The sequence below is a fragment of the Podarcis filfolensis genome, assembly GCF_964270895.1.
Source record: "Podarcis filfolensis genome assembly, chromosome: 1".
In the NCBI taxonomy this organism is placed as follows: Eukaryota; Metazoa; Chordata; class Lepidosauria; order Squamata; family Lacertidae; genus Podarcis; species Podarcis filfolensis.
The window spans coordinates 31,013,916-31,039,356 of NC_139604.1; the positions used below are offsets into that span (position 1 = coordinate 31,013,916).

At 39.5% G+C, this 25,441-nt stretch overlaps 1 protein-coding gene and 1 long non-coding RNA gene across 10 annotated transcripts; one reads left to right on the forward strand and one right to left on the reverse strand.

Moving 5' to 3' along the window:
* MARCHF7 (membrane associated ring-CH-type finger 7) lies at nt 1-25,185 on the reverse strand. Of its 9 annotated transcripts, none has more exons than XM_083578977.1 (12): nt 24,841-25,185; nt 18,970-19,125; nt 14,803-14,961; nt 12,495-12,669; nt 11,873-12,037; nt 9,632-10,739; nt 8,951-9,120; nt 7,509-7,618; nt 5,723-5,836; nt 3,325-3,373; nt 1,852-1,999; nt 1-866 (listed from the first exon to the last, which is right to left on the reverse strand). In XM_083578977.1, exons 2-12 carry the CDS (start codon nt 19,120-19,122, stop codon nt 860-862), a joined length of 2,358 nt encoding a protein of 785 aa, XP_083435103.1. In that variant the 5' UTR covers nt 19,123-19,125; nt 24,841-25,185; the 3' UTR covers nt 1-859. The 9 variants fall into 9 exon arrangements, 7 of the variants coding, with proteins under 7 accessions (XP_083435103.1, XP_083435101.1, XP_083435098.1 ...); XM_083578975.1 differs by lacking the exon at nt 1,852-1,999 and adding an exon at nt 24,102-24,181 and having other exon boundaries at nt 24,841-25,124; XM_083578972.1 differs by lacking the exon at nt 1,852-1,999 and adding an exon at nt 24,102-24,181 and having other exon boundaries at nt 1-869; nt 24,841-25,076.
* LOC310746180 lies at nt 12,995-19,326 on the forward strand. The gene is made up of 2 exons (XR_014540509.1): nt 12,995-16,421; nt 16,684-19,326. It is a non-coding gene; the product is annotated as an uncharacterized lncRNA (long non-coding RNA).
* Nucleotides 25,186-25,441: the final 256 nt, after the last annotated feature.

Below are 25,441 nucleotides of genomic sequence, written 5' to 3' on the forward strand. Positions count from 1 at the left end.
TTCGTATGCATTGTAATTTTTATTTAACAAACAAGTGACAACACTAGAAAACACATTGATAACCAGTGCTTCAGCAGTGAATGTGGGTTCTAAAAAAGGTTCATTAAGATAAATAGCTTGGTTAAGATTCTAAACCATAAGTTTTATTCCTTCCAGGAATGCTGAAATGCAAGTGTTTACAGCTGCAATTCCTTACCGGAACTTCTACACAATATTATTATCAAATATAATCAGCAGTTTCAAAATCAATACTTATAAAAGCCATAATTAACGCTTATTAGTAGCCCCTTGCAAATTTATTGCTTTGAGTTAAACATTCCTCAAGAAAAACTTAGAAACTTAACACTAACTTCACAGAACCCATTCATTCCCTCACTCAACCTTGGTTAACACTGGAAGCAAAATAAAAGAGACTTCCCAAAGGTGTTTTAAAATGGAAAGCTAACACAGAACTATCTCCTCCCCATGACTTGCAAACACACTTTAATGTTACCACTTAGAGCCAGTAGAAGAGCAAAAGTTGAGAAACATTTTCCAGAAGTTTAACTGATTACTTGTATGAAGTTTATACAAAAGGAGATCATTTGCCTTACACGTAAAAATCTGTTACTTTAGAAGAAGGCATACATGTCATAATCTCAAAGGAGAAACAACACACTTGCAGGTCTCTCGATACCAATGTGCAACAGCAAATTTTTGAATTCAGCAATGCGTCAGAAATCTAATAGCATTCAGTGTTTTACAAAACATATGCATACTGATGGTATTTGTGCCAGTTGAGTATCCACCCGGTCCTTCCATTCACATTTATGCAGCATCAAGTGTTCTGTCGAGTTCACCATCTTCAGAATCATCATCATCAGAAGCTGCTGAAGGTACACAACCCAATCAAAAACCTTTCTACAACTCTAAGGTACAGGAAGCAATTTTTAATTTGAACACGAACATGTTTAACATAGCATATATGTAATTTTAATTAAGTGTTTCCAAATAGAATGCTTCCTAAATTGAAAACCACAGTCATGCTTCACAACACACACACAAATCTTATCTCTTGAACTGAAAATGGAAAAACACCTACACATGCTTATGCTAAAATGAAATCAATATTTAATGAGCACCATGAAGTAAATGGAAGCAAATGTGTTTTAAACCCAATGCGTGGGTGGGGGTAAAGCTTTCAATTTTATTGACGAAAAAATTGAAAATTATCAGAGAAGTCAGGTATTTCTGAAATGTCCTAAGGTAACCTATTTTTTTAATTGTTAAAATAAGACCATCATACTTTTTTTGTACCCATTAATTGTATCCTTTAAGCAACATTTAAGAGGAAATTCCCAATCACCACAATAGCCTAGTTTCTATTTTAACCATTTCAGTCCAAAGTTTTCTAGGAAGTCTATGAGTTCTATCCAACTAAGTCATACTCAGAGCAGACTCACTAAGATCAATACACTCTAATTTAATTCAATTATTACTGCGGATTTATTCAAAGTATGCTTATGCTGGATATAACTCTTTGTACGATGCACTGTGTGATTTTGCTTTCATTTGATGTACAAATACATGTACATGGAAGGCACTATATTAACAATAAATGACATTTTGAAACACTTTCAGCAGAAGCAAAGGTTAAATCCACGTCCCTCAGAAAGGAAAAGTTGCTAAACAATTATTATTCTTCATTAAATTTCTATACTGTCCTTCAAAGATTACAGGGTAGTTTAAAATATAAAAAAACCACAAAAATACATACCATAGTAACACACAAAAACAATACCCCCCCCCCAGTTTAAAAGGCCATAGATTGTTTAATTAGCCAAAGGCCTGGGAGAAGAAGAATGTTTTTACCTGGCGCCTACAGATATGTAACGAAGGTGCCAGGTGAGCTTCCCTGGGGAGAGCATTCCACAAGAGGGGAGCCACTGCAGAAAAGGCCTGTTCTCGTGTTTCACCCTCCAGACCTCTCGTGGAGGTGGCACACGCAGCAGAAGGGCCTCTGATTACGATTGCAGGGTCCAGGGCAGTTCATATGGGAAGAGTCTGACTGAATCACTTGTGTTTAAAGTATAATACATTTTCTAAATAGCTACCAAACCAGTTGCTCCCACCCAAAGTGTGTCAGTGGCCTACACATTCCCGAAATTCATTGAAAAGGAAGCAAAAAATCCATTAAGTAGAATAAATTATACCAAACAGCTATAGCTGTAGGAGCAGCAAACTAGAAAATGGTATTTAAAGAGGGCAGCAAAATGATTTGCAACTATTGGAAACTGATTAAAGGAGGGTAGATAGTGTTGCTCCATAAGAGCAGCACGGCTGAAATAAGAACATATGAGAGAGCTTCAAGGAAGAGAAAAATAAAGGCAGCTGGTTCCTGGCAATACTATTTTTCTCCTCTCTACAAATACAAGCATTTCTGCACAAACACTGAAGAAGACATTCTGCTCTACGAGCCAGCTCACAAATTCCTGGCTTCTTTCTGCTGTAATCAGGGTTTCATCAGCTCAAGCAGAACCAAAAGAAGCACACAGCTTGGACTAATTCAACTTCAGTTGGTATCAAAGACTATTGGGATTCCTACTCATTGGGAAGAGAAAAGGGGGCATGGGAATGTACAGCTGTAGGGTTTACAGGGAGCAAGAAACTACATATAACTTCAAGTTTAACAACTGTAAATGCTCACCTCTTTTTCCTCTTGCTGATCCACTAACGGGTTCACCACAGACTGTATGGCAAAGCAACTATAGATCTCAGGCCCTCCTCACTAACACTTCAGCATAGATACATACTAGAGACTGATTACTATGAACATGCAATGTAAGTTACAGCTATTCTACTGGTGCTATAATTGGCTAATGCATATTCTGTCCAAAATGCAAGCAGAAAGTCAGGTGGTTTATACTAGACATGACCAAGTTAGTCATCACCTACAAAGCAGCAGCCCTTCCCAAAAACGTTATTACCTCTAAAGGACACCTCTCTACAAGTTACTTAAGATTTCATTATAGAAGTACACACTCCTGAGAACCTGATTACGTTATTAGGAGACAGCTAGACAAATTCCTAATGTCCACCTGAAAGTCAGATTGAGACGGTAAGAGGTTTCATTCAGAATGGTCTTGCTAAAGGGAACAATCCAGTCAAGAATGAGTGCTTTTAATGGACTCTTTTCCCTTTCAGTTTTATTAGGTATACCAGTCACAGCTGCGTGAAAATTGCACATCAGCCAAGTACTCAGCATTATACATCGCAAGATATGAAACAAGAATAAACTTCATCTTTGACTTTTAAATGAAACTAAAACAAGCAGAAGCCACCTACTTTCAATATCATCCATGTGTGCCTGAAGAGTCCTTGCAAGATTAATAAACTAGAAATAATACAGAAATAAGGTAGTTTTAAAAGTTGTAAATCACCGCAGGCCTGTAAAACAATTCATAAACCCCAAAGCATATATATGCCATGGAAGAATTTAAGTTTTCCCAATAAGAACAGTCTGCTACATCAGGCCAATAGCTTATGTAGTTCAGCACTCTGTTCTCACAGTAGCCAACCAGATACCCATGGGATTTCCAGCAACTGGTAGTAGGAGGCATGCAGCCTCCAATAGTGGAGGTAGGACACAGCCTTGTCCATCCAAGCTGTTGGCCATCCCTACCTGTTGTGGAAGCAGATTCCACAGAATGACTATGTGCTGTATATAATACTTTCTTTTGTCTATCTTGCTTATGAAGAGTCCCAATTATCCCCATGAATGCACACCTATAGAGAAACATGTGAGCTGGGCCAAGGGGGTGAAGGGATACTGATAATCGCAGAGGCTTTAAAAAGGCCCAGGAAACACCATCTGTATCTGTGAGCCAGAAATTCACACATGTAAGTTTCTCCACAAAAATGTGGGAATGTGCATGGCTAAAACTGACCCAACAATTCACATGTTAAGTTTCTTAATGCAGAAGTTATTAACTGCATGTAGAAAAGTACTGTATGAGCTAGGCCTTAGAAATGGACATATGTTGACTGTGAACCTACTTGCAAGTTTCAGTCTAGTTTACTATAAAGATGAGCACCGTCTTTAGTTCACGGAAATACATGCAGATCTTCAGATCCAAAACTAGAACAATGATTTAGAATGACTGGATTTGGAGTTTTTTGAATATTTGTCAAGGACACCCTTTGAGCAAGCAAGAGTGTAAGAAAATCTTGCTTAAGTACTATAATTGTAACAGAATGAAATCTATCATTAGGTGAAACTCCTTGTTCAGGAAGGAGTGGGTGTTGAGAAAAACTTGCATAGATAGTTGTCATTAACTCCTGCATATTTAGTCAATCTTGGTAGCACCAGCCATCCAGGGGACTTTGCTAGAGGATAAAATAAAATCCTTTCCCAAACAGGCACATTTCTAGGGATTTTTATTGGTCAATCAAGAAAAAATATAACAAAGTCTGCTCAAAAAAGGTATCAAGTACTGGAAAGTGGATAGAACAGGCAGTGGGTCAATTTATCTACAAGCAGAGGCTGCATGGGGCTTCGTAGTTTGGAAAAAAGGGCAACTACAATGATGCTCATGAGCCCAAATAGGCATATGAGACTTTTTAGAATAGAAAAATTAATGCATGTTCATGGAGGTTATGCTTATCCTCCACTTTCCTTTAGCAGTAATGTACCAGTACAGGTGGCCAATCTGCAATCTAGGGACTGCATGCAGCCCCCAGCCTCATTTTATATGGCCCCCAATGCCCCTGAAGCTGCCCCATTCCTCCACCCCATCACTTCCTCCTTTTTTCTCTTTCGATGCAATTTCAGAATAATTTGGAGTAGTGTTTTATTTGGTAAAGATAAATCGGTGAGTGCTGGTAGTATTTTTATTCCCAGATGTTCAAGAACATCTTTTCCATAAATGTGTGTCTAGCATAGTAAAGTAAGGAAGTTATTACTTGCATGACCAGTAGTTGTATGTGCTTGTTGCACTGAAAAAAAAACCCCTCTATATACCAATTTGAATGTAACCATATAAAACCCAGTGGGTCTTACTTCAGATAGACCTGTATTAGATTGAGAATTCTTATCTGAGATAGTCATGGATGCAGGACAGCCTTTATTCCAGATTAGTTTGTGGCTCCACCCATCAGCTCTGGCCCCACCTACTCTCTGCATGTGACACACAAACTCAGAGACATTGCTCCAAAGGAAATGTAGCCCACTCCTGCTATATGCTTTTTCTTGTCCTTGGATCCCAAGATGTTGCTAGACTACAACTTTCATCATCCCGAACAAGTGGTAGTGCTGGCTGGAGAAGAACGGAGTCCAGTTGAGGATCCAAAGCTGGGAAATGCTGCCTTAACGTACTCTTAATCAACTTTAAAATTACATTCAGATACTACCCAATGCCTATTTAATCTCCCCAATGTGTGTGGCTTTGTTTGTTAAGCAGTACTTTAGGAAATAACTAGAACCCCATATGCAAGCAGGAAGGACTTGTGCCAACAGAACATGTGTACATGGCTGCATTTCCTATATAACATCTCCAGAGGGTCTTCAGACCTTTGTGAGCAACTTTGGGGCATGAGAGACTGCAGCAGGAATGAGCAGAAAGCCCCAGCTGGGAGTGTGGCTTTTGATTCTGACCAGTACAAAATTTAAGAAAATATCAAAACATGCTTTAACAGGTGTCACAATCTGCTTCTGCCACAGAAGCTGTTTGCACCACTTACTTACCCGGACACGTGTGTTGGCCTCACTTGTAGTTCCCAGCATATCTGAAAAGCGCTGTTCACACAAGTGCAACAATACTACAAGGTAAAGCCCAGAACTGATAAATTCATAGTCTGCCTGGAGAGAGAGGGTATCATCAAGTCAAACATTTAAGTTGTCTTAAATGCACAATGAGTGCTGTTTTACACTGATTATTTTATCCCAGCACATGCAGGAGCATTATTGCTTAATATCCATCAAAGATTCCAATCTTAACATGATTGCACTTTTAAAGAAACTGCTTTGTAAAGACCGTTCTTCCAAGTAAATGAACACCTCACTAAAATGACTAATTCTATACTTAAGTAGACACTATTGAGAAAATTGAAAACTGAGAGCCGCACTAAACAATGGGAAGTCTTTTGGGCTCCTTTCTGCGAAACAAAGGGTGCCCTTGATAAATATTCAAAACTCAAACTCTAATCTAAATTAAATGTAATGATTCAAATAAGCATAAAGTATTAAAAAACAGAAGCAAAATACATTATACATTTATAAAACTTATATTGAAGCTTAATACAACTTGGTGTTTATATAGTAATAAATATGAGACACAAAAAGGTTTCATCTGAATACTGGTTAGAAAGATGCACAAGTATATTATACCTATTTAACAGTGAGGATTCTGTCAAAGACACTAGTAATTTCATTTGTTGGCAGGTAGATTTGCACATGTATGCCTTTCAACACCCCCCCAAAAAAATGTTCTCAGATCTACCCCTCGTCTTTAAAAATTCTCCTAGCACCTCTTGCTAAGCCTATTTTGTAAAATTGTAGAAGGGAAATATATTCAGCATCAGCACACACACTGCTTATGACTAATGCCCCATTGATGTCTCCTTACTTATCAATGGAAACTAGTGCTGCCCTCTCTAAGTGTGTCTAAAGCCTACTCAGATATTCATTAATGGTGTCTGGTCCTATCACCTCCCATGACCTTCCGCATAGTGCATGGGAAATGGAACTGCAAGTACGTAACACTTTTTGCTTCAGACTGAAAATCCTCCCCGTTATTAGAAAGCTACACAATCTCTCACTGAGCATGGAGGATTGTGACAGCATTCAGGTGAACTACACTCTCCCTTCAGACTCCATGAGGGAAGGTCAGCGTGGAGGAAGGAGGACGCTTCCACAGACATATTATTAAGAGTTCATCCTATAGACATCTTTTGAGATAAAATTGCACTGCCACTGTCAGAAGACAGTTTGTTTCTGCTATTCCATAATCCCAACTTTTATCTTGAACCACTCAGCAAGTGAGGTCACTTTATCAATGATGTTCATTCTGGCTTCCCATTTATTTTGTTTTGCATTGTGTCTTAGGAACATAGGATGCTGCCTCATACTGTATCAGACCACAGGATTGATCTAGCTCAGCATTGTCTACACAGCCTGGCAACAACACTCCCAAGGTTTCAGGCGGGGGTCTCTTCCATTCCTACCTAGAGATGCTGGGGATTGAAGTCAGAACTGCCTGCATGCAAAGCAGATGCTCACTGAGTTACCGCCCCCCAAAATTAAAAAATTAGAACACAAACACACAGACACACAGCCCAAAATATACACACATATGACAGAATGTTATTCTAAATGGGCATTGCAGATATCAAATGTAAGTTTATGATTTATTTAGGAAAATTAAAAATTCAGTATCAAATTTGACCTGAACTGATATTTTCTTCTAGGAAAAAAAGTGTCCCGAATCACAGCACAAAACTGACACTTACCAAATTAGCCAAAATATACTAACTTGTTCATTTGCATGTGCTCTATGAAGCTCATGGATATCAAAATTGTCAAGATTGAGATGCAGCTTCTCTTTGCACAGCTCACAAGTAGTTACTGCTACCAGTGAAGAACCTAAGGGAACAAGGGAGTTACACTTTTTGTTTCAGAGTGAAGGCATTCTTGAGTCAACTGGGCATATGAAAGCACACTAACAAACAGAAAGATAGGTTTATCTTTGTTTATATAACTGAGCCATTAATAAAAAATAAACATGCAAGGCAGAATACACTGGTGCCAGTGATCAAACAGCCAAAATTTCAGCTGCATTACTTATGTTTCGCAGTTCACTTACTAGCATCATCATATTCTCCTTCATTGAAGCGTATAAATTTATGTACAGATTCATATAAGAGGGAGGGGGCAGGTTGCTAACGCAGTGCTAGCAAAGTCCTTCACTGGTCAAAGAGCCCCGGACTCTTTGAGCTTTCTCTTTTCAAAAAAGTGTATCTCTAGCCCTTCCAAGAAAATGTTACAAAACAGTACACAGGCACTCTTCCAAGCCAATTTCTGTGAAATGACTCAGCCTGGCTGCTCCCACCCGTCAGTGGTTTTAGCCAATGAATGAAGTCAGAGTTGTGATTGGTAAATGAATAGAAATCCTTCAGGTCCTAAATAATTGCAAATCTTTCCCCACTTCTGTCTTAATTTCTAGTCCTTTGAATTGCCGTAAATTGCCCTTTCTTTTTCCTCTAGCAACCAGGATCCATCTTTCCTGTGAGGGGTTCATCTGAGATTAAATAGACCCTATAAATTATTTTATGCAAAATTCCTCTCCCCGCTAAAGACAAATGTGAAAACTCTTCAAAGAGATTTAGGCATGTCTCCTGCTGTGGAGGAACTAAGGAATAGGCATTCATGAAGAATTCAGTGTATAGTTCAATGCAGTAGAATTGTATACATCATCTACTCAGAATCAAGCATTTTTCTTTAATGGGGCTTACTTCCAGGTAAGTGGGTACAGGAGGGCAGCCTAGACTTTGGATAGGTCGGCAAGAGGGGGGGGCAGGGTTCTTGTGCCTAAGTTGTATAGCAGTAACAAATTAAACAGGTTAAGCATTTTACAGTCTGACAATACAACTATGTGAAAAGCTTCAATATGACTTATCTAATATTATGCTAAGCCATGTCCCAATGGCAGCCACCTTGTGTTATGCCCTGCCCCCATAGAGGCCATTTTGTTACTGGAACCCACAACTCTCAAAATTTGAAATATGCCCTTTTATCCAAAAAGGTTGGCGACGCCCTAGCATAAAGAGTGTGGTATGTCTCTCTATGGTCATATATACACACAGAAACAGGAACATAAGTAGGTATTTGAAGCCCCCTTTGCATCAAGCCTTCAGTCCACGGAAGAGCAACTCAGGAGCAAAGAAAAAATCTTGTCCTAAAAAGGAGCTGCCTTACCTGAGTTAATCTTGGATTGTAGCCACTTTTTCATACACTCCTGGTGAACATAGCGCAGACTTCCAGTGCATTTACATGGCTCTATTAAGAGGTTAGTAGCAGAAGTAGACGACATCTGACAAATTCTACATAAGTCTCCCTCCTCCTCTTCAGAGTCCTCGGAAAGGAGGCTAAGTAAGAGGAAACAGTTATTATGCAGAAAAAACTTGGAATACACTTTTCACATGTTAACGCATTAATCTGAATCACATTCACATGCAAGACAATCACGAAGTTTTCCCCAACCCAAGTTATTAATGGCACTGAAGAGAGACCATTAACTAGGGGGCGTATACCATCTCCAGGAACATTGCCTTGGATCCTAACATTCCTTGCATGAACAAAAGAGGTGATATTCACCAAATGAGACTTGCTGCCCTCTCTTCCATCTACAGCCCCATGCACATCCCCTAAGTCTGCTCCTGGGGGTTGGGGAGCATTAAGAATGGTGTGCAGGGCTGCAGATGAAGGCAAGTTGGCAGAAATCCCCACCCCCACCTCAATTAAAACGGAGGAGCAATTTAGGATCAAAACCAACATTTTCCAAAAAAAAAAAAAAGTTGAAGATCTCTTTGTACATGGTATCAGTTTTATAATTAATTTAAAACTCCATTTAAAAAGCTACAGAAATAGTGCTTTTACCTCTCTTTAATTTTTTGAAGCCTTTCAGGGTCTCTTGAGGATAGTATTTTTGACTTGTCATTATCTTGTCCATCAGGCTGATTCCAGCTTGAAGGAATAATATCGACAGTTATCATAACATTGTCAGACAAATTACTCCCCAGGGTTGGGGGCACTGCAAACCGGAAGAGAGAACCAGGAAACATTCCTGATATTCCTGAATTTCTTCTACCATGCGCTGAATCTGGCCCAGAAGCAACAGATGTAGCACCATTAGGTAATGCAGGTGTTGGTGGCCTGGCAGCAGGCCTGAGGGATTCACTTTGTGCTTCAAGAGATACCTCCCCACCAGGTTCTCTTCTTCTGAAAAGATGCAGTGATCTAGCTGGTGTTTCAGAGGTAGAGGTTCTTGCAGTTTCATCTCTTCCTTCTCTTCGTCTTCTGGAAAACAAAGGTGTGCACCTGTTCCTCAGGGAAGATGATAGCCAAGAACCTGAATTTCTACTTTCAGAATCGGGTCTGTAACTTTCAGCTTCCGAATCAGAACTAGGATTTGATGAAACACCCGACAGGCCCCATCGTCTTCTAAGAAAGCTAAATCCCTGAGAAACATCAGGAGTCTGCCCTTCTGTGCCTTCAGAAGTTGTAGCTGTGTTAGTAGCACTAGCTTGGGTAGAAGAATGAGCTCTTGGAACAGTTGAATCTTCAGAACCTAATGGTCTTGAAGTCAATGAGTCCTGGCTAGACCTTCTTGAGAAAAATGTTGATGACATACTAGAAGCTAAACGAGACAACAGTTGTCTTGTTGTACGCCTTCCTTCAGTATCTGCAGGAGGCTCACTCAGTGACCTTTGGGATGGCATAACTCTTTCGGAACTGTTTGAGGAACCGCTTCCACTTCTCATGGCACCAAGGGTAAACTCTGGTTGTATATTCCTTTCAGAAGATTCTACTTCTCTTGGGACATAGTTAGATCTTGAATTCCAGCTATGCTCTCGAGAGAGTAATGATGACTGATGTTCAGAAGGCAACTGGCGGTTCATGGATGTGTTCAGCCTCAAAGAGCTCAGTGAGTTCTCTTTTGGTCTTGCTCCCTGTGCATACGAAGCAGAAGATCTTTCCTGAAGATCTACAATAATAAGAATCACAAAAAGTCAACTGTAAAATACTGCTATGCAGATAAGACTAACCAAATATGATTATTATTAACTAGAGCTCAAGAAGTGCATTTTTAACTAGACCCCAATTATATACATCTTTGCTCAGAAATAAGTCCACTGAATTTAGTGGGGCTTATTGGCATGTAAGTATGCTAGAGCTACAACCCTTGGTCTTGCTTGGAACATGGTTGATTATATTGATATATTGCATTTTTAGCATGCCCTTCTTCCAAGAAATTCACGACAGCGTACTTGGTTCAGCCTTCCCCCTCCCCATTTTATTCTCACAACCAACATTTGAGAAATTAGACAGTGTGCAGTAGCAACTGGCCCTACTACTCTGGTAAGTTTATTTATTTTCTGTGTATTTCTATTCTTTTCTATTCCATAAAGATAATATTACAACAACAACAACAACAACAACAACAACAACAACAACAACTGCCAGCCAGCCAGCATTAACTACGTCTTTTTATTTGTGACTATACACATGTATGGCTGGCTGTAGCAATTCAAAATTACTCCTGGGTTCAGTTATATTTTATTTTCTCTATAGCGACACACCAGCAGAAGACAAGAGAAGCAACAAGAATTAAGATTTCTAAGTTTTTGAAATTGTTTTGACCAAATTTGAACCATTCCCACCCCCCATCTCTTTTCTTATTCTACTTTTTTGGATGTGACAGCTATTTTGTGTTAAATAGGCCACACCCTTAGCAGCAGCCATTTTAGGACTGGCACCCTCAGCACTTTCTCAAAATTCCCAATGTGCCCCCAAACCTAGGATGAGCATACCTTCCTCCCACAAATGCATCCCTGGAGACAGTGCACAATTAGGAAGCCATATCCTTAGTACTGTTCAATCATGCTATTTTATTAGCTTAAACTAGTTACGGGACTAGAAGTTAAGTTTTTTTTTAAAAACTGGCCCAATACATTCAACCCGTAAGGCTTCTTTAAGTAAAACTTTGCCGTTCACAATTAGCAACATTCTAAACCCCCTGAAATTTCTATCCTGCCATGTGAGCCAAGAACAGTGTCTTCATCTAAGCAAAAACAGATAATAGACTGAACCTCATAAATAGAATGAAACAATACATACATGATGAAGATGAAAAATCACCATTTCTGCGACTACAGTCCACAAGACTGCTAATAGATGGTTCTGTTCTTTCCAGCTCTCTCCTCTCTCTTGCAAGTTCAGTTCCTAATGATCCAAGTACCATGGATGAAGATCTGGGTACATCGCTGTATCTCCATGGGGAATCTAAAATCAAAAAGTGAAAAACATATGTATTGTTGCTTCCTTGATAAAAGTCTTAAACACACAATATTTACTGCTGTGTTTTTAGGCCTGATTGGAATACACTTCTCTCTTCTGAAAATTATGCACAACAATATAGTTATTATTATTGTAATGGCAATATTGCCATGACTTGTCGATCAGTCAAAGCCACTCTATACTAGAAACTCTGGTTGTGGAATAAAAGCTTTATATCTATTTCATTGCCCCAAATAGATATTTTAGGAGCATAATAATAGTATCTGATGCTATATGCATCTGATGAAATAGACTCAACCCCACAAAAAGCCATAACATTTGTTAATTTTTAAGTTTCCACAAGACAACTGTTCTTGTGTAAGAGCATGGATAGCAAGAAGCTAGCTTCAGTATAAAACAAAATAAATACACATCATTTTATACCTTTTAGCACATCACTTACCTGAAACTGTGTTTAAACCATTATTTCTCACACTAGAGGTAGATGTATAAGAAAGTTTAGGTCTCTTAGAATCAGTATCCTGTTGCTGGCTATGCAGTCTTGAAGAATATGATCCCTGAGTTCTTTCAGATTCGCCAAACCAAGAAGATGTAAGAGGTGAAGATGAAGATGTAGACTACAAACAATGTTTTGAAAGGTTACTACTTTTCTGCAAAATACTGGGCCTTAAAAAAATAAGCTAGCAGAATATTAAATCAAATCAAAGTGAAAATGCTTGGGTTATATAATGAAAAGGGCTTGTATGAATGAGATTGAAAAAGAGCAGGCTTACCCTTAAAAGTATTAAAAATAAGTCTAATATCTATTGGTGATCTTCCCTCCCTCTTTTTAAAGACTTGAGAGCAAGCTTCAGAATCAGAGATGGTGCAAAGGGCTCCAAGTCCAACAACCAGAAACACAGGATTTGATATTTCTATTCACCGTTAAGTAATACTAAAAGGTTTTTCTTTCTATTTAGACAACATGGTTAGATCCATTCTCAAGGACACAATCCCTTCACAGTTCAACAGGTTTTAAAGAAAACAGTTCAATTAGCACAGTTTCTCTTAAAACTGTTATTAACCTATCATTCATTTTCACATTCAGAAGCTAATGTCTTACATGCTCTGAAATCTTCTCGGATTTTAATTTATGCATTCATGCGGCTGCCCCTTAAAATGTCATCAGACACAGAATGCCAAGGTGCAGCTCCTGGTTGGAAGCAGATGTCACATTTGTTAACACCTGCTCTTTTTATCTGCATTAGCTGCTGGTTTGATTCTAGGCTGAATCTGTGTCAAATTTTCAAGTCTTAACAGTACTATCCTAAGCCCGTCTACTCATGTAAAAGTCTCACTGAGTTCAGTGAGGCTTCTCCTGGCAAGTATGTACAGCAGCAGGGGGTGAAGAACCTGTGGAAATTCAAATGTTGTTAGACTCCAGCTTTCTTCAACCCCAATGGTTAGGATGGTTATGTTAATAGTGTAAGATCAGAAGGGTCATATGATCCCCACCCTTGGTGTACAGGACTGCAACGTAAATGACTGCAGCCTAGACCCTGAATATAGTAGGAGTGCCTTTCCCCAGGTTACCACCTTCATCCACCTCCCATTTTAAAATAATCTGAAGAATTATAAGGTACTATCACCAAGGGAAAGGTTTTCATCTACTAGCAACAAAGCATTTGCAGCAGTAGCATTGTTTTGTCAAAGCTGTGCAGAGCTTTTAGGATGCCTCTCTGCTGGTGTTAAGCGTTTTTCCATGTATTCTATTTTGTTGTAATAGCTATGTGGTTTCATATTTTATCTTTTGGAAGCCACTTTGTGATGGTTAAAGCAGGATATACATCTAAATCTAAATTAATAGTTAATTTGGGGTCTTAGTGTGGGAAATAATGCCAACTCTTTAAATTAAATTTAGCACTATTTATATCAAATATAAATATGCTTGTGAATTTATAATTGTGTGCTTATTTTTTTATTACATTTCTATATGTTAGAATTGTTGCTGTTGTTGTTGTATCCCACCTTTTTCCCTGACAAGGACTCAAGGCGGCTGCAGACACATGTCTCCATCCTTAATTTCCCTACATTTCTTCCACCCATCCCCTGCTTTCTGCTCACAACATGTTCTCTAGCACTTACACAGAAATGTAACTCACAGAGCAAAAGTTAGAAACTTCTAGACTGAATGCAGATACTGAAAAAGTGAAGTTTGCACTGTTTGTTACAATGTAAAAAGTGTTGTTTTTGAAAAAAAAAGAAAACAACAACATTTCCTGAACAAAAACAAGAAAACAAATCACCTTTCCACTGCAGGAAATAACATATAAAATGATGTACTTAATCTCCATATTTGGAGGCCACCCCAAGAATGCCTTCTCTCATCTAACTGCCAATCTAACTGCTTCTTCAGATGAGAACACAAGCGGAGCTTCCGTACCCAATGGGTATGGGCAAAATATTACAGGGAAGAAGTTGTTAGGCAAAAACTAAGTAATTTGTGGGGAATGTTGGCAAAACAGGATTCTACAAAGTACATAATGGCTAAGCACAGATACTTAACAGATGCTTGGATTTTTCTAATGCAATTCTAGGCATCTCAGTTTCCTAAGAGAAAGCTACATTTCTGCAATCCAACTGCAGTCTAACACAAAACTAGACAACTGATAACATTTGCATGTTTCTTTGAAACTTACTAAATTAGATGAATGCGACTGTAAACTTGGAAAACATTTAAAATAAATATTTAGGATACAAACAGCTCTTACCAGTCTGTTTCTGCTTCCCAACAATCTTCCAGACCATGGACGATCAAGTGTTCCTGAGTAGCGAGTTGGAGATGAAGCTGGAAGCTTCCACGGGCTTTCATATGCTTCTCTTTCTCCAATTGCCCAGTCTCTACTGGAACTATGCAACCGACTAGAATCCTACAAAGTAATATGGTCACATTTCTGCTCAAGACATCAAGTTGAGTTCCATCTATGGCTACCATCCTTATGATTTTAATAAGTACATAAAAGCTATGTTTGTACCCAGAGTATTGCACTTTGGATAATGTGAAGCAACTCCTGTACTTTTTTGGAGGAAGGACGATCACTTTTATAGATTTGTGATATACCACAACTATATATATATATATCACACAAATGAATGTGTCCCAGTAGGATTTGTACTTTAGTCCAAGAATGGAAATCTTTAAAAATGAACTCAAGCTATCAATTTAAAAGCTGCAAATGTTGGGTGTCAGTTTGGCGTACTTACTTACCTGACAGTTAAGTACTGTTACTCTACTAGATTCTGTTAGACTAAGAGGAATGAATATCTTGCTAACAGTGCATCACCATGGTGACTACTGCCTGAGGCTGGTTTGAACATTGCACCAGGCAGGATAAAAGAAAATATGCAAAGCATATCTATCATCACAAATAAATGGAATTGCAATTAACTGCAAGATTAGCCTGCCAGGGACCTGTGGCTGGGAGTACAGCAGTGCTGGTGTGCTTAACACTGATATACTGGCAACCAAGACCTAATTTGGAGTTTTACAGTACAGTCAATGGCATCCTGCTGTACTGCATTTTTAAAAATATTTATTTTACACTGGTTTTATTATTGTTCTCTGTTGATTGTATTTGTATAGCAAGCTCCTTCAGAAGGATGGGTGGGATAAAAGAATAAATAGTAATATAAATAAATAAAATTTATATGCCACACCAGGAACATGGTACCTGTACATATAAGGTCAACATTCCCAACACAATATTCGAAATGTGTTACAGTACGTTGGGTAAGGAACAGTCCGGGACAATTCCCTTGTGAGGAAGAGCTATCCAGTATGACAGCATTTATTCACTTCCTTCCTCACGTTTGCCTTTCCAGAAGCCCCTAAGTGGAAGATGGTTTAAGCCAGGCAAAGTTTGTTCATCTTACGTTTCATTTGGGCCACATTTTGACATTTCTGATACTCTGAATATTCATTTTCAATTATCCCATTGAAATTATCCAAACACCCATTAGGTGTTTCACTATCGTTCATGGATCACTCTCTCAAAAAATTCCAATAGAATATTACTTGTAGAATGTCTTGTAGAATATTACAAGACATGCCGCTGAACTTGCTACCCTGATACAGGCTTTTATAATTTCTAGGCTTTACTTCTGCAATGAACTTTAAATAGGCTGTCCATGAAAATGACTTCAAAACTTCATCTGCTACAATAACCAGAACCATCTTTTGACAGGTATTACAAAGAACACTTATTTAAACCCTGCGCTGTTGCAGCAGCAGTAACTGCCTATATACTATCAAACCAAATTCAAAATGCTTTGACTTTAGTGTCTGGGTCCAATATACCCAACTGACCATTTCTTTCAATATGCATATACAGTGGTACCTCGCAAGACGAATGCCTCGTAAGACGAAAAACTCGCAAGACGAAAGAGTTTTTCGTTTTTTGAGTTGCTTCGCAAGACGAATTTCCCTATGGGCTTGCTTCGCAGGACGAAAACATCTTGCAAGTTTGTTTCCTTTTTCTTAAAACCGTTAATACCCAGGGTGCATTGCTTGAAGAGGTGCAGTTCCGTGCTTCGCAAGATGAAAAAACTCGCAGAACGAATTAATTTCGTCTTGCGAGGCACCACTGTACCAGTACGAACCACAGGCTTGTACTGTTTGAATATGATTCAAGCCACACACCTATCTAGATATTACCTTTGTAGCTCTGGAATGCTCTGCCTACCACAGTGAGGAAACTGTGGTTTTTTGCCCACCCTCTGTGAGGACTGCATATGTTTTCTATTGGCTGATTTCTCTGATTATTTTTTATTTTACATAAGCAGCTTAAAATGCTTTGAGAAAATGGCCTTAAAGCATTTTAAATGTTCTATTTGGGGCTAAGAAAATATGACTATGAGCCCCTACCTACCCATGTTTACTTAAAATCAAATAACACTGAATTCAATAAAGCATCCTTTCAACTGAAGGATGGTAGTTAAATCTCCTACTTACAGGAAGCATCAACTAAGTTTCTAAAGTGTTGCAGGAATGTAACTCATTTTTTTACAAGTAGTCATACCTGTAAGACAGTCTTAAGAACATTCCCACAGGAGAATTCCTGCTTATATAATCTACTGGAAACAAACTGAGAAAGAGCTATAATCCCTGCCAAAGTCCTTGTTTTGTAAGTTACTCTTAACAGAGAAATGCTAAACTTAAAATAGCCACAAGCATTTCTATATTTAGAGGCTTAATTCTGCTAATTCTTCAAAAAAGATAGCTAAAAGCACCTACAAAATAAACTATTTCCCAATACCACTTTTCAGTTGAAGCCAAACCCTGTTTTAGGATAATGCTTTAAAATAGCAATGCTGCACTATGCAGTCTAGCTTTCTACACATACAGAATACAGAAAAGCAAAGTTGGAAGAGAAATTCCAAGGCCACATATATATATTCTAATTATGGACAGTATATTGACAATATAGACAGTATGTTGGCAATTGAGGAAAAAAAAGGCGTTTTTTTCCAGCAGTACAGCAGTTGCTTGCTTGTACTGTGAAGTTATGGAAACAAGCCAATCTTCTTTACTAAGAACTTATCACCAAATACCTAGCATGCACTACTAGTGCTGCATTTGCCCTGTAGGAAGTCCGTCCATCAGGTGGGGAAGGAATGTAAGTGGCAGAAAGAATGTTTATATGTTGAACTGGAAAGTGCGGGTCACAGAATGAACTCAGTGAGCTTTGCACTCAGAGATGGTCATGTGATCTCTCAATGGACCACCCAATAACAGGGACAGGGATAGCATTATATTGTTTAAGGCTAAATGGCATGTACTAATATGGAAAATAATAAAAGGTGTTATTTGTACATCATTATCATGGGGCTAGGCTAAGTCTGCCACAAAGCACAGGTCATCTCAGTTTTTGAGTTGGCAAAGAAGTTTTATCTCTGCCCTAATACCCCTTGGGATTATAGCCCAACCTACCTTACCCCACATTAATGCACCCATCCTGTGAGGGAGAAGATATATATGGTTTGCCTGCCTACCACAGTTAATGCTATATAAAAATTAAGCTTATCCCTATAAAGTAGCCACTAAAGAGTAGAATGTAGCCCTTATGCTTTGTTCAGATTTTAAAAATATATATTTAGAAAATGCATAGCCCGTCCTTCCACTGCAGTTATAATACTCGGGGAGATTATACTAATTTAACCAAATTTACCGTTCTAAAAAAGGTGTGCAGGATTTGTGCTTGTTTCCACAAAACCTTAATTTCAGAACTCTGATGTGACAATCAAGCTAACAACACTTTTTTATTTATTTCCTTGAGATATGCGTAATACCCAAAACCAATAAGCATACTTTTTATAGGCTTAATAGCTGTAAACTTCATTCCCCTTTTTCTTTTCTTCTTTTACACCTTTTGTCACTCAGGCTCCTTTGTCCAAGACAAAGGATTTGTGCATTTGAGAACGCACTTTTAGTTGGGTTTCCAGCTGTTGTTGGACTACAACTCCCATCATCCCTAGCTAAGCAGGGCCAGTGGTATGGGATGATAGGATTTGTAGTCCAACAGTAGCTAGGGAACCCACATTTGAGAAACACTGTTCTAATATATAAAAGTTACCATTAATATCTGTATAAAAGACTAATACATACACCTAAGGTTTAATCAGTATGAAGAGATCTGTGTCATTCACAAACTGCCAAGTGACAGAATTTCTGGTATTAAATAAATCTATCAAGGCTTCAGAAGATGTTTTTGGACATCTTATCATGATCATATCTTAACATGTTAAACATATTAATTAAAGTTCTTTTTCCTAGCAAGGTATCCCCTTTTCATGCAACTTAAGTCCACTCATTTGTTCCTGAGCAGAAACTCAGAAGCGGAAGCTGAATGAAGCATGTATCACCATCAACTACTACTTACTTGGCATCCAGGTTCCAATCTAAGTGAAGATTCTCTTGTAAGATATGAGTCAGTTAAACTGGTTCCTCCATTTCCTGCTCCTGTCCTAGCACTTTGAGAACTGGATGGCTGAGTGGATACCCTCCTTGGAATTCTTGGTGGCTTTGATTCCATATTCTATGCAATATGAAAAAAATATTTATATTTCCAATTAGATAATGGAGCATATTCTTTGTAGTAATACAACAATACAAGTTATAAATTTAGCATTCATATGGCTTGTAACATTAAGCTTTGCACAAATGTTTATACACTAACCTGAGGATCAACAAATTAAGGTTAAATCTAAGTACAAAGCAAATATATACATTTCAGAAATTGGAAATAAACTGCAGCCTCTTAATCATTTGGTCTACTGTAATGGATAATGTCTTCTTACAGTCGCTAAACAGCAACAAAATCAAAGTCTGGACAATGCTATAACACTTGCTGAACTTTTTTGAAGAGACACAACACAAGTAGAAGTTTGGGGGCTTTAAGAACAACACGCCAAATTGCACAAGTGGCTATCCAATTAATGTCACAACAGTGGTTTCAGTTTGGGGCAAAGAGGTTCCAGTTTACTATACAGTTTTACCTGCTGATCAGAAAAATGACAGCCATTCCCCTCAGATGACATTATTCATAGAACTGGAGTAACAAATACATACCTAGTCAAAGCTTGACAAGTCACAGCTAAAAACTACAAGGAAGCACTTACTAGAAGTAAACCTAAACAAGCTGGCATTTCTGAAATGTATGATATGCAAGAGTAGAAAAGTCATACATGTTGAGGTATCATAATAAAGTTTCGGGAAGGTCAACACTGAGCACCTGCTACCTTCTAATAAAGTTATTAACCTGGTTATCTAGAAGCAGCTCATATAACCTTGGTAATAAATAAACTATTTCAAAAGCTGTTCACAAGATATACAGCCCTGAAAGTAAATACCCTGTGTGTAACCTAGTGGAAATGTAGCTTACTTCATAATAAAAAACAAGAAAAAGCAAGCACACAGAGCTGTTTCAGCACTCCATCAACTCACAAATGTGCACAGACAAGTTTACCTGGCTTTGGGGGAATGAGCTTTTTGTGATTTTCTAAGTCATGTACAGTTATTACTGTACATTCTGACTGTAAGAACTTCCTGGGTATCATTGCACATGCTTCGTGTCTTGCTTAAATGCAACCCATGGCCACTATACATGGAACATTAGTACACCAACACAGCACCTGCTCAGGCCATAGACACACAGTATGCTAACATTTGTACATACCAAAGTCAATCAGAAGCCAAGTGTGTGCTATACTGCAAACGTAAATTCTTTTTGCTCATTCAACATATTTACAACAGGCAACAGTTGACAAAAAATGGTGATGATCTGCCTAGGTTCCCTTTTGTATTTTTTTAAAAAGATGACTGCCCCTTCCTCCCTTCCTATTACTCTTCCCTCAACTTCTGAGAAGTCACAACTGATGGTTTAGTGTGCAGACGCAAAAAGTGTAAGTTTCATCAAGCAGTACCTTCTGGTTTGAGCACATTCAGTTGCATCTAACCAGTTCCTTCCTTTTTCTTGTCTCAGTACCTTCCTCATTCTTATTTTTTGGTTATGTTAAGAATACACATATAACCTTCCACTCTAAAGTTTAAGGCATAACATGCATGTTTGTCTGAGGTAATGAAGCCTCATGCTGTATTCACACGATAATGTTTTGTGAATAATGTTTTGTTTAGGACTCAAGCCAGATCAGGTACTCAGGTATCCCAAGACTGCTTCCATGCGCCCATCCAGACTAGATGAGGACTAGATGGGCAGAAATTCAAAAAGACGCAGTGTGCTCAAAACTGGAGTTCAGTCTATAAGTTTATGATTATTTTCTGCATATTGTATTTTACTCTAAGGAACTGTATTTTTTCTTATGTTTGTTTCTGCAATGACTACATTTAAATATTTTTCCTCTGCTGAACTGCTATTTTATTGCTGCCATTTAAAAGTTACGATGTCTTTGGAAGTTTTGCTCATGTCCTGCCAACAATATCCTGTACACTTCAGAACTGAGTCACTTAAAGAATATTTGCTGTATCATCTACCCATTTGACTGAAGTTAATAGTCATGTAGTTTTGGGACTGCATTACTTTTTCCAAGTTTATGGGCAGAGCAATCTTATGAAGGGGGAGGGTCCTTGAAAGAGGTACCACCCCTACCCACTGGTTCCAATGGAGAGGGGAATTACACACTCTCTAAAATTGACATAGCTTTCTCCCAGTTCTGGAGTACAAGAGGATTTGGATTCAATGGATCTAAAGTGTCACTATATGCTCCTAGAATTACCCCTTTTCCCTATCACCATCAGGGCAGTCACAGCAGTGAATCTCCTTTTCCCTGCATCTGTACAGTGGTACCTCGGGTTACAGATGCTTCAGGTTACAGACACTGCTAACCGAGAAACAGTACCTCGGGTTAAGAACTTTGCTTCAGGATGAGAACAGAAATCGTGCAGCGGCAGCAGCAGAAGGCCCCATTAGCTAAAGTGGTGCTTCAGGTTAAGAACAGTTTCAGGTTAAGAATGGACCTCCAGAACGAATTAAGTTCTTAACCCGAGGTACCACTGTACTTTGAAATGCACTGCATCTCTGCATGGCTCACTGGTATCTACCTTCAATGAAGTTTGACCGATTACTGTTAGAAATCAGCTAAGCAGCCCTGATTCCCAACATAGTTCCATAAGAGACTCCACTATTTCTTTCTCTCCCTGATTAAGTCTGTTGCTGTATTTTTATCACTGCCTCTTCTTTAACCATTATCTTATCTCTCACATTACCCATCAGCTGCTAAAGTTTTCGAAGGCACTTTTGATGAGAGGCCTTAAAAGGAGGCATTTGAGAGTTCAAATCTACCAGATCGATCCAATTACACATTTGTTTGATTAATTACAGATACTTTGCTAATGTCATTCAAATAGTTCAAGGAACAGCTTATAAATTTGACTGAATAACTGTACAAAAGTCTTTTGAATGGTGCCTGAAGCTAAAAGTAGGTTTTAATGAAGTAGCAATGTAAAAGTCATGAGTACACAATGTTGAAAACAATACAAACTGTTTATCACTTGTCTTTTTTCTGTATCCAAGAAAGAGATAGTTTTAGGTAATGGGTTTGGCTGAAGTTCTTAGGAGAAAACAGAGATGCTCAGTGCAATATATAGTAAAAGTTATCAAATGTCAGCTGAAAATTACCCTTGCTGACAGTGGACACATAGTGGACACACCACTGCGCTTCACCAAACTGCTTCATCCTTATATTTTCATCCCAGTTGTCTCCAAAACAGACTGTAACCCCAACTGGGATAAAAATATCTAGGTAAAAAGAGTTCTGAAGAAGACTACTGTATTGCTTTTCTTTCCCACCCCACCCACACTCATGCTGCCATAATGTTTAACTTGGCCCCAGACAAGTAAAAACTGGAGGAAGAAGGAAACAAAACTGTCTCTAACTAAGCAAGACTAAAGAAGCCATCCTCCTTCCCTGTTTACAATGGCAGGAAAAGAACATGGCAAACAGATTCTGAAGATGGTAAAGTGAAATTGCAACAAAGAAAGTTGCAGCTTACCAACAAAACTCTGCTATTGATGCTGGCTCTAAGAACTTCCCTAACTTCCTCCCTGCAATATTGCTTCCAAAAAAACTCTTGCAACACTGACAGTGATGATTTAGACCTACTTGCAACACACATTGTTCCATACAGAACACATCTAATTAAGCAATGTTTCTCCTGAGGGGCAAATTTTTACATCTGCATTCTCCCTTCTAATGCAGTTTCGCAATTATCTCATCCTGAGACAAAGAAGGCCATCTTGGGGGAAACATCACAGAGTATAAATTATTAGGGAGCAAATATCATGAACTACTTCATGTTCAATGTTTCTCCAACAGGAGTCTGAACATAAAGCTAGGGCACTAATTTAGCCAAACTAATATAACAACACTTCCATTAAGTCACTGCAGCCATCTTGGAGCAATGTAAGGATTCTTCTCATCCTCATGGCAAATTCTAACATACCCACATACGATAAACATCATTACTTGAGCAAACTTAGTCAAAGCAGTTACTGAAAACAGATCTAGTTCCCTGCAGATTAAACTAGCTGTTTACCGGTAAGATAGCACTACTCCAAATTTTAGCACTAATTCAGGATGTGCTGCAGGAAACAAAACTTACTGTTCTCTCCGGCCACTTTTAAAGTGTGAGCTGGATGTTCTAAACAAGGGAGTAGTGTTACATTGCATAACTGTAGTAAATGCAGAACAAATTATACATTCATGTTCACCACTGTAACATCAAGATTTTCATATACAGTGGTACCTCGGGTTACAGACGTTTCAGGTTACAGACTCCGCTAACCCAGAAATAGTACCTCGGGTTAAGAACAGGATGAGAACAGAAATTGCACAATGGTGGCGCGACGGCCCCATTAGCTAAAGTGGTACCTCTGGTTAAGAACAGTTTCAGGTTAAGAACGGACCTCTGGAACAAATTAAGTTCTTAACCAAAGGTACCACTGTATTAAAAGCCACTTCTGAGTAAAGACCACAACCCAAGGTTTATCAGCTTATGCCACCTTAAACACAATACTTTTTCAATGGTGACACAGTACTCATCTGTGGGCAACTTCACCAAGTGATGCAGAGGCATGCAAAAATTGCAGCCCTGTGAGGCTGCTGACAATTTTATGCCAATGGTCTCTGTAACCCCCTTGCAGAAGAGGAAACAAGTCTGTAAGGAGCAAAGTGTCACACAATGGGACATGAGAAAAGGGAAATGGAGAAACTAGAACAAGGATCTTTCCATTAGCTTCTTGGTTGAGGGGGGGGGGGGAATCAGAGCGGCCCCAGAATCTGTGTCAAGCTGCCCCATGGGACGTAGCTGAGGAAGAGAAAGGCAATGCCGTAAAGGCTAGATGAGTCAAAGCTTGTTCCAGAGCATTTATTCGACATAAATAATCAAAGACGTGTAAATGCTGCTGAGAAACTAACGGATGCTCTGGATGCACAACTGGAAATGGGCTAGGGAGACCTGGGGCTCAATTCCAACGCCCATTGCTCTCAGCCTTACCTATGTCACAGAGTTGACACGTGGATAACATAGGGAATAACACCAGGTACACATCTTGGGAGGAAGGGCAAGACATAAACCTGATGATGAAGACAAATGGAAAGAAGTACAGCATGTCGTAACAAAAGGGTAAGGGTTGGGGGGGGAGGTATTAGAGGCTGCATAGTTATTGCCAACCCCATAACACATGTATCTCTATGGAGAGGACTAATTAAATCAACGAACCTAGTTGCATATCTGTCCCTACTGTTACTTTTTGAAACAGGCAATGCAAATTAATATGTACTCCGTGTGTTGTTGTTGTTGTTATGTTATGTTTACAGTGCTACGGTTGAAAACCAGTAATACGAGTCCCTTCCCCCTTTTTTTTTTCTTGGCACACTTATGGGGCGAAAGCCAGTGAGAATTTCCAGTTCCACCTCCTCGACTGCATGGTTGGGAAGCATTTGAAAAGGAAAAAAGGTACGCCTGCCTGAGAGGAATTATTTTTATTTTCTGCTCACGTAGCCATCAAGACTGCTGGATAAAGGAGGTCAGGCCAGTCCCTCAGAGCCTTACAAGGGAAAACGAGAACTGGGCCAAGGGCTCCTGCCGACTCACTCTCACACAAGATGGAGCCTCCAGCTTCAACACGGTGGCCCTCGCCTCCAGCCCCGACGCGGAGCACCGCCCCCACTTCGCCCCATGTGCCCCCCACCCCACCGGACGAGATACGGAACACGAGACACAAGCTGCTCACCGCCGCTTGCCGCTCTCCGACTCTGCTTCCTCCTCCTCCAGCTGCTGGCTGATCCGACAATGGCGGCCGCTTCAACGCCGAGTCGAGGGAGGCGAGGGAGCCACCCAGCGCCGCCTGCCAATCACCGCCGAGCCAACGGCCCCGACTCGCCGCGAGCTTCTCCCCAAACTGCTCTCGCGAGAGCAGGAGCCGCAACCAGCGTCGACGCACATACAACACCCTCCGCCCACCCTTATCTCGTGACTATCTCCGGTGAGGTCGATGTGTGCCGAGGAGGCGCCCGGAGGCTGCCGGGAAAGCGGAAGAGCTGCTGCTTTTGTGGTTTTGTGGGTGGGGCCACACTGACCCTTGGGGCGTGTGACGTATGACGCACGTCACTTGCTGGAATGACGCCCGGGGTGCGCGCGTGTGTGTGCGCGCGCGCTTCTATCTGTACAGGTCGCTGAGACTCGTTGAATTAAATGGTGCAAGGTCCACGCGGCGGTTTTAGAGGTGTCAGAATACTACTACACTGCATCTCCCACCCCACCCTACAAAACACAAACACACACACACGAGTTTTAATTTGTATTTATCCCAATTTAAATACCTCAGTAACCCA